The sequence below is a fragment of the Microtus ochrogaster genome, chromosome 2 (assembly GCF_000317375.1).
Source record: "Microtus ochrogaster isolate Prairie Vole_2 chromosome 2, MicOch1.0, whole genome shotgun sequence".
Lineage (NCBI taxonomy): Eukaryota > Metazoa > Chordata > Mammalia > Rodentia > Cricetidae > Microtus > Microtus ochrogaster.
In genome coordinates, this window is record NC_022010.1 from 66,216,678 (window position 1) to 66,227,077 (window position 10,400).

Sequence of the window (10,400 nt, forward strand, 5' to 3'; positions counted from 1 at the left end):
AAATTTTCTTTGTCTTTGGATCTCTCTTTACTGTATATCTCTCTTTTTTTCTGACCACACAAGCCTTTAAATTATTGAGCAATATGGGTGGGATTAAAACCATGGCTTTGGCAGCTAGATCCAGCCCATTCCTTAGCTTTCCAGCCTCATGGCTGAGGTACCGGCTATAGCCATGTTTACTGCCACAACTCTATGGCATTTCAAGGTCCCTGCCAGCAAGCGAGCTTCCGCAGCCTGTGCTTGCAAACGCACGAACTGCCTGTGTAAAGGAGTCAGAGTTTGCCCTGGCAGGACAGCCCAGAAAAAGCCGGCATTTTTAAACGGTGCAGCTTTTTTTCCTGCTATGGCTGAAAAACGAAAAGCATGCGTTCAGCTTTTCATCAACACTGTTTAAGTGTTTTGTGGCAGGACCTCTTAATGAGCCGCAGGGTTTTGCAGCTAAAGCTGAGTCAGGAAGCCTCTCTTAGATTAGAGCGCTTGCTTGCCTCTAGCAAGCAGAGTAGAACCAAGAAATGGCAGCTACCAAGAAAACATGCTTTACTCTTTCCCAAGCTTTCTCTGGCTTTCAGTGGATTCAGTTGTCCACACGTTGGACGCCATCTGTTGTAATACATCTCATATTAATACAGTACATTTGCTACAATCGATAGTCCAACATTGGCGCATTATTAACAAATCATAGTTTACACTGGAGTTCACTGTGGTGTGTATTCATTGGGTTTTGGTAAAGGTATGATGATGTTTACCAACAATTACAGCGTTCTTCAGAACAACTCCACCTATTCATTGCCCTCCTTCCCAACCCCCGAGGAACACTCATTTTTTCACAGTCCCCATACTTTTGCCTTTCCACAAATTTTATTGGGCTCATACAGATTAGTTTTGTTGATTTGGCAGTGTGCATAATTTTAGTGCTTTGAAATCTCATTTTGAAATAATAATTGAATAATATTCCATTGTGTGGATTTGCCAGAGTTTATTTTCCATTCTTCTGCTGAAGGCCATCTTTATGACCTCCAGGCTTTGGCAAGTGTAAATAAAGCCATTTCAAACATGTTCATACAAGTTCTTGTGCAATCACATTTTTTTCTTTGCTTGTGTGGATGCCAAGGAGTGCACCTGAACTGGACTTGTTTCTTTTTTTGTATAAAAATGAATGACTATTATCTCCTGTTTTCAAGCATGAGTTGTGTTTGCTGGAGAGTGACTACTCAAAGTGAACATTTTCTCCCTGGCTTCAGTGTGCCCTCAACCTACAAGCCCTGAGGAGTTCCAAATGCTCCTTTAAAAATGTCCAATAAGTTTTCCAAAGAATAGATCACATTCATTTGCATTTCTGCATTTTACCCAAAAACCTCCTGGCTCTTTTAAAATGTCATTTTCTCTCTTTTATTTTTCAAAAGCTTGTATTCTTTGAAAACTTCATTAAATGTACTTTGACCGTATTATTCCTCCTCAGCTTCTCCCAAATCCCCCAATTCTCAATTTACCCAATCTCATGTTCCTTCTCTCTTAAAAAAACCCAAACCAAAACCCCTCAAGTTCACTACTCCTGGCTATGAGGCCTGTCCTGGAACGGGGTTGGTATACCAGATGGCACTCTATTGAAGAAAACTGACTTCCCCTCACACCAGCAAATGAATGCTAATAGCTCTGAGCTAGAAGCAGGACTTTGTTCTGATCTCCCTCTCTATGCTGGGGTTCTGTCTGGCTTGTGCATGTCTTATACATGTTATTACAGCCATGTGTTCATATGTGCATCTGCATGTTGTGTTGGGAAGCAGTTTTCTTGAAGTCATCCACCTCTTCCGGCTTTAAGTCATTATGCGTCATTTTACTGCAGTGTCCAAAAGCATCATCTTTTGAAAAGCTGACTTCAGTTTAAAAAAAGGAGCTTAAAACTGCAGTGTTTATTAATAAAACAGATTCAACACAGTATATATATATTTTTAAGTTTTAATTTTTTTCCATTAAAAAATTTACATTTCCTCCCCTCCCATTCCTCTCCCGCTCCCCCCTCCTCCTCCTCCCTCCCCCTCCCTCCTTAAGAGAGGGCAGGGAACCCTGCCCTGTGGGAAGTCCAAGGCCCTCCCCCCCTGCATCCAGGCCTAGGAAGCTTTGCATCCAAATAGACTAGGGTCCCAAAATGCCAGTACATGCAGTAGAAACAAATCCCAGTGCCTTTATCAATGGCTTCTCAGTCAGCTCCCATTGTCAGCCACATTCAGAGAGTCCAGTTTGATCGCATGCTTGTTCAGTTCCAGTACAGCTGGATTTGGTGAGCTCCCATTAGATCAGGAACACTGTGTCAGTGGGTGTACCAACCCCTCCCGGTCCTGACTTCCTTGCTCATCTTCTCCCTCCTTCTGCTCTTCAACTGGACGTTGGGAACTCAGTCTGTTGCTCTGATGAGGGACAGAGACCCTCATCAGATCAGCACAGTGTATTAAATCTAACTTTCATTTTCATAAGACATAAACATGGAATAAAAAACAAACAAGGAACATGTTCATTAAGAGGTGAGTTAATGCCCCTTATAAAGGACTAGTTGGGGAGTACAATTTTTTATTCAGAACTGAAAAGTTTGAACAGGATGTTTTTAGCTGAATGCCATCCTCATGACCCTCCAGAAAAGATGATATGGCCAAAAGTGTTTCAGAGAAATGGGAGTGAGTTGTCCCATGATCATCATGAGAGCCACAGAACATGTTACCCTTTTCTACACATCTCTCCCTACTTTCCAGTGTGCCAGGAAGCCATCTGGGAAGCCTTCAGGACGTTTTGGGATCGACTTCCTGGGCATGAGGAATATCGTTACTGGATGGACTTGTGTGAGGCCGGAACCACAAGCGTATTTGAAATGGGCACACAGTTCAGTCAGTCTATGGAACATAGAAGCTTAATCACGAAGGTAAGTGTCGCAAGGAAGAGAGAAATTGTTAAATTGTTGTAGGCATCGTTGTACATGGCTAAAGGAAGAAAAGATAACATGGTTTAAGGTTTCTGAGTGAGCTGCCCTAGGGTAGAGCTTAGTCTTATATCCCTAGGTCTTGCCTTTCATAAGAACACTGTTAATGCAGAAACAGCCGCAGCCTTGTTTATAGATGTAAATGTATCAAAAATAATGTTATGCAAAAATTCAAAGATAAGGACTGTGTGAGTTAAACTTTATTGCCACATTGCTTTATATGTTCATTCAGAATGGATCCTAGTCATTCTAAGTAAGTTAGAGGATATAGTTTATTTAGCACATGTAGTGAAGTATGAATGTGGTTTTAGTTCAATTTGTTTTATTTGTGTGTATGTATGTGGACGTGCATACATGTGCACACACATATGCCATGGCAGACATACGGAGGGCAGAATTCAACTTCTTGGAAGCCAATTTTCTCCTTCCACCTTGTTTTTGATGCAAGGTCTCTCTTTTAATTTTTTGCTTCTGCACAAAATAAATGAACTTCCGACTGATTCTTCTGTTTCTCTCATCCTGCCTTGGGAATCTTGGGGTTACAGATGCAGACCACTGTACGCGGCTTTTCAAACACGAGTTCTGTATTAGTCAGGGTTCTCCAGAGGGGTAGATCTTCTAGAATGGATCTATATATTAAAAGAGGATTCCTAGAGTGACTTACAGCCTGTGGTCTGGCTAATCCAACAATGGTTCTCTGCCACCAGTAAGTTCAAAAATCCCGTAATTGTCCAACATGAGGCTGGACGTTACAGCTCGTCTCTATGTTAGAATCTCAAAGAAAGAGTTTCTAAAACCAGTGAAAGAATGCTTCAGCAGCAGGACAGATAAGCTTGCCAGCAAGAGTGAGGGGAAACAGGCAAGAAACCAAGCCCTTCCTTCTTCCATGTCCTCTTATATGGGCCGTTACCAGAGGGTGTGGCTCAGAGTTAGGATGGATTTTCTGACCTCAAATGAGCTGGATTTAAGGTCGGTCTTCCTAACTGAAGTTTTTCTAAACAAAAAAAATCCCTCACAGGTTTGTCCAGCTGTATGGGTTTTAATTAATTCTAGACATAACTAACTTGACAACCAAGATTAGCTATTATAGGGTCCAAGGATCCAAATCAGGTCATCTGGTTTGCAGGACACATGATTTTACCTGTTGAGCCATCTTGCCAGCCATGTTTGCTATGTTTTATTATCAGAAATTATAGAAATTATTTAATGGATATTTGTTGAAATAAAATTATAAAAGCAATAGCCACATGTATTTTTCTATTCCCTGCAATCTTTGAAGTTTATGAATATCATTTTCAAGTACTGGCTGCAAATATTACATACTGAAAATAATTGTTGGATGAATACAAAACCAGTTGTTTAAGTAGGTCTGAAAAATTATTATTAAACGAATAGCTCTGAGTTATTTTTCTTTGATCCTTATGAAATAAGAGTGTATCTAAAAGAAACAAGATGAATCATCACATTTTTTCATTTTTAAATTTTATTTCTAGTAAAGAAGATGTGCTATATTCTTTTAACATTTGGTTTTACAATGGTGATCTCATTATGTGGGAGAAAGTTGGGTAGGCGGATAGTTTACTAAACATGGGTGGACCAAAGACAGATTTTATAGGGTCATAAACATTTTGCAGACGTGCAAATTTTTTATGTGTTTAAAATGAACTCATCTATTTGCCATGGTGTGTCACAGTTCAAGTGAAGACACGGTGTCTGCCTTTTCTCTGTCATATTTATAACTGCTTCATTTTAGAAATTATGAAAATAGATGCATCATCCATGCCACCCATATTTTATAGCTAACGGACAGCAACCTTGCCGCCCAGATTTTATAGCTAACAGACAGCAACCTTGCCACCCATATTTTATAGCTAACGGACAGCAACCTTACAAGGTGTTATTCATTTTGTAAATAAAGACAATAAATATATTGCTTGCCCTTTATTACAAAATCATTTGTAATCCAGAACTATTTTTTTCCAAAATTTATATTTTTGGATATAAATATTGTTCAGCAGCACAGAGCGTGGTATCCTGTACAAGGCCCTGTGTTTGATTAGCAGCACTGCAAAAACAAAACAAAACTCTCAAAGCACGTTTTCCCCTGTATTATGGAGCTCCCATTCCAGTTGTTATTGATCCAAAAGACTTCCACAAAGAAAAGAATCATGTATCCATATTTATATCACCCCCATGTATTTCAAATTGTGCCCACAATATTGGATCAGCAACTAAAGCAAGAAATATATACAAGGGGTTATTAACTTAATAACAGAATTTTGTGATGTTACACTAAAATGTGTTGCTCACAAGTGGGACTTTAGTTTTAACTTGAGAGTCTAGGAAATACGCTTCAATGAATTCGTAGAGCTTGTAGGTTAGACAGGTGATGCTCTGTCTGGCTTGAGTCTAAAGGGGTAAATGTGAGTTGGCAGAAAAGGCGAGGTTGGACAGGCAGATGCAGGGAACAACACAAACTGTGTTTGTAGGGTATGGTTTAGGCCGGTGTAGTAGAGGGATATGCTAGAAATGACAGGTCAGACGGGAGGAGGGGAGAGTTTGAAGAGGCTTGGATTTGGCTCTGTGGGTGACGGGAAACTTCAGGGTTGTAAGGGGATAAGACAAAGGAGCTGGCTTAAAAGCTTGGTCTTAAAAATTCACATTTATTTATTTAGTATTTATTTATTTATTAATAAACTGTGAGAGTGAGAACAAGGGGGAACTATGGAACTTCTGTAGGAGTCAGTTCTCTCCTGCTATGTGGGCTGCCAGGATTGACCCCAGTCAGGCTTGGGGGGAAGGGCCTTCACCTGCTGAGTCTGGCCCAATTTTGAACTCTTAAAGGTTGTTTGAAGGGTTACTACAGAGAGTCAGTTGACAGAGAGACCAGGTAGGAAGCCACTGAGACTCCTAACAAGATCATGGGACAGAGAAAGAACATGATGGACAAAAGTAAAGAAATAGGATTTGTGGGGTTCTTGTAGCTGCCATTTTCTTTGGGTCACCAATCAGCTCCCAAATAAAGACACCAAGACTTATTATTAATTATGAATGCTTGGCCTTAGCTTAAGATTGTCTCACTAGCTCTTTTAGCTTAATTTAACCTGTTTCTATTCATCTATGTCTTGCCTCAGGGCTTTTTTTTTTAAAACCTTTCTTTCACTCTGTATGTCCTACTTTTCCGCTTCTTCCGTGTCTGTCTGTCTGGTCCCTGGTGTCTCCCTGACTTTTATTTTTCTTTCTCACCCCCTCCCCAGACTAAATTCCTCTTCTCACTTGCTCTCCCTGCTCAGAAGTGCTGTCTACACCTCCTCCCTTGCTATTGGCTGTTCAGAATTTTATTAGACCAAACAGGTGCCTTAGGCAGGCAAGGTAAAACAGCAACTCCTCTTTACATTATTAAACAAATACAATGAACATATATTTACATACTTAAACAAATATTCTACAACAGGCTGTGGCAGATTAGGTGGGAACAGGGTGGGATAATAGTGCTGGGAGCCTCCCATTCCCTAATGGGCATCAACAAGATCAGAGTTCAGGCAGGAAAGTCACTGTGTTCCTTGCAGATGAGGCAAGAAGGGTGAAGTTATTTTGAAACATTCATCTTAACTGCTCACAAGAAGTGTGCATGGTTTGATGTTTTCATATGAAGCAAAGGCAGTGGTCTGGGTTTTTAATTATAGGAATATTCACCGGCTTTGATGTACTGACTGAATGCATGAGGTGACAGATTATTTTGGGAGGGACCGTAGAGGAAGAAAAGGAGCAAATTACTTAATGATATCTCAGAGTGACTTAGGTAATTTTCTTTCCATTCAACAGATGAGAACACTGATCCTTTGAACCAGAAAGGACGTGGGGTGTGTGCTTGTAACTGAGAGGAGAAATGGGAACTTTAAACTAGACCTTCTGGATCCATCTTAATCTTCTGTACACTCTTTTTTTTTTTTTTGAAGTAAGAGTACACAGGAACATCAGGGCACATAAGCAGAGAGAATGCTAGGATGTTATAGAAACAAAAGTGACATCATCAGTACCTGCTGTTAGTATTCTGGCATCTGTGCTGGCCTGATTTTGGGGTATACGTCCTCAGCTGTAGCCACTAAGAGCACCTCCCGTGCACATTCGCCCTGCCCACCTCCTATCTCTCCCTCTTTCTCTGTCGTCTGTCTGTCTGTCTTTCTCTCTCTCTTCTCTTCTGCCACTCCTGTCCCCAGAGGCTGGTCTCCCTTCTCCCCTTCCCCCTTTTCCCATTCACTTTTCCCCAATAAAATAACCTCTCCACTGAACTCTGTCTCATAGCATCTTTCTCTCCTGCGCCACTTTTTAAAAACCACAACACCTGCATTCATGATTTGCTTGTCCTTAGAGATTAGTGGCCTAGCTTTTGCCTCGTAAGGGCATTGGTGACCTCTGTGGAGTAGATCTTATTCACTGTGCAATCACTGCTATTAACTCAGCCATTGTGTCTTTGTTTTCTTCAGAAGCTGGCTTACACGAAGGAAGCTGCAAGCAGGTATGTCTTTCCTCCTAATCCGACACCTGGCAACATAGGGGTGTCACATGAACGCCAACACTTACACTGCCGTTCCTTTTTTATGTCTTTTCAGCTCCTGCAAGCACCAGGCCTGTGGGTAAGTCCCAAATGCTGTTCCTCTGAGGCCATCTCCCTTCCCAGAGCACCACCAGAGCCACCAGGCTCACTTACTGTCTGGCCTTACCAGGAGCCTACTGGTTTCTTCCTGGATAATTCAATGGAAGTCTGCCTTCGCGAGAACAACCTGCTGCTACTGAGCTTAAGGCTAACACTGACACTAAAAAGGTTTATCTTAGAGAGGGTTAGGTTGTTAGATGCTTGGTAGTTGTTTGGATTATTTCATTGACTTTATGAGTATGGTCTTGAAAGGAAACAGTACACTGTAGATTGATCTGTTAGTGTGCTTCATGTCTGCCTATTAAGCAAAGGCCAGGATGATTTCTGGCTTCTAAGCAGTGGTTATGTAAAGCAGACTTCAAAAGGTGAGGATAGTGACTGTAGTTTAAATTCCAGTCATCTTCAGAATGTCAATAGTATACCAACGTGTGGGAGACTACATAGTAAATCACCAGTAAGTTAAAAATTAACTTAACACGCCAGGATCCAGACATCCAGCTTTGACAACAAAGTCAAGGCATAGTTGGAATATATACACAGGAGTTTTTGAACAGAACACAGGCAGGCAGGAGGAGAGTGAACTTTGTGGCCTCATTTATTTGTCTCATGATGCCACAGAGTCTGTGTTAAGATTTGAGATTAGGCATTGTGGAGGACCTATTTTCCCTCTTGGCCTGTTGGCTATAAGTCTATTTGTGAAACTTCCATCCTAATGACAGAGCTGGAGAAACCATCTTCTTCACATCCACAATCTGCTGGACCCAAGGTGCCTTACTTTGCTTCTCTTCTTCGTTCTATTGCCCAGTGCACATACATACTCTCTCTCTCCCTCCTCCCTCTCTTTTATTTTTGATTTTTAAAGTAATTTTTAAAGTCTTCTATTTTTAAAAACATTAAAACATTTATTCTTTGAGAATTTCACTGATGTATCACGCATAGCTTGATCATATCCTCTTCCCACTTCTGCCTCCAGCTCTCCCTGAATCCCCTCCAGCACACCCCTTTCCAGCTCTTGTTCAGTTCCTCCCCGCTGTCCAGTTAGTGCTGCTCATATGCACATGGGTGTGCGATCTTCTGCAGGAGCGTGGGCAGCTGCTGATGGCCACACCCTCAAAGAAAAATGAATATCCCTCTCCCCACAGCCACCATCACTCTTGCTTTTTAATTTCTTTCTCTTCTGTTTCCAATTACCTTTTTCTCTGCCTGTCTTCTCATAGTTCCCCAATTCCTACAACCAGTAAGCAGTTCTTTCAGTACAAAGTTTGCTAGTGGGTCTCTCTGCCTCTCACTGATCCACTTGCTGTGCACCAGCCAAATAGCTTTCAGAATAAAAAAGTTAGACCATGTCCCTCTTCTCTGCCAGACAAGTGACTAGCTACTTGCTGCTCTTCAAAGATCAAGATTAAGCTGCCTCACTCAAGTCTTCATAATCAGCCTGTGCTTAGCCCTCCAGATCAAGCTGTGTCTCCAAGTTATGGAGCATTTACTATATATTTTTTTCTTAAAAAATTATACAACAAATCAGAGTTTAAATAACTTCAGACAACCCAGCTAAGCAAGGAGTGCATTTTAGGATTTAAACCCACACCCATCTGAGTCTCAATATTCAGATTATAATCTCTGGTAAAATTACCTTCCACTCTGTAAAGTGTTTATTCTACCGTTTAATTGTCTCAGCAGCAACACAAACGAGGTTTGACAATAGTTCCCTCACATGAGCCTAAATAGGAAGAAAGTAACTTCAGGAGACCCTAAAGCCTGTCTCTACCTGTATAACCCACCACGCAGCCTTCAGCAGCCTTCTGTATAATCTCCTCAAGCAAATAAGAAATGTGCCTGGTTCCTTTCTACAGTCCTTGTGTACAGTCTTCTGGAGGGAAGAGGCTTTGATTTACAAGTTCTCATAGACTCTCCACGACCCAGCACTGAACATGAACATCCCAGTGTGCACAGCATATATTAATTTTGTTGATTTTGTTTAAGCAACCATACCAAAATCAGTATGTGTTTGTGTTGCTTTCTCTCTCTCTCTCTCTCTCTCTCTCTCTCTCTCTCTCCTGTGTGTGCGTGTGTGTGTGAATATACCCATACATGCACAGAGAGAGAAGGAAGATAGATTAACCATCAGAGTGACTTACATTATATTTTATTACTTCTGCATTGTGAAGTGGTCAAGTTGCCCACACCATGCATTACACAAAGACCAAGGTTTTTATTCATTAAATAATCATTATTTAATATCACAACATACATTTTATCTCAATTCGGCTCTGTGTCACCATGCTCCAGAGATGACATAGTATTCCCTCACCTGCATTTAAAGAGGAAAAGTGTAGATTTATTTTTGTTTATACTGGGAGGATATTTTTTTGAATCACACACTAAGAAAGCCCTGAAGATAGTGCCTTAAGAGTGAACTAGACGAGGGGGAAATGAGTTGTGACTTGGCAGAAGTGGAATCGGTCTCATCTGGAGCTGGCTGGCTAGATCAGCTCATTCTGTTGCTTCTATTCTCCTGACTAAACTCAAACTGTCCCTTCCTGTTCCTGTCAGGTAGAAACAAATGCCTTCATTGTAGTGATATGAGTGGCGGGGCTGCGTCCCCAGCACCTGGCCGCCCGTATGGCTAGCTTATGCCCCGAAATAATTACACGGAAACTGTATTCTTTTAAACACTGCCTGGCCCATTAGTTCTAGCCTCTTATTGTCTAGCTCTTACTTATTGATCTAACCCATTTCTAATAATCTGTGTAGCCCACGAGGTGGCTTACCAGG

At 41.2% G+C, this 10,400-nt stretch overlaps 1 protein-coding gene across 1 annotated transcript in view; it reads left to right on the plus strand.

Annotated features, from left to right (window-relative positions):
* Impg2 (interphotoreceptor matrix proteoglycan 2) overlaps nucleotides 1-10,400 on the plus strand; it is a 76,043-nt gene that overhangs the window by 7,446 nt on the left and 58,197 nt on the right. Inside the window, 3 exon segments of the mRNA XM_005345137.1 lie at nucleotides 2,745-2,911; nucleotides 7,456-7,487; nucleotides 7,582-7,605. Coding sequence (XP_005345194.1) covers nucleotides 2,745-2,911; nucleotides 7,456-7,487; nucleotides 7,582-7,605 — 223 coding nt within the window.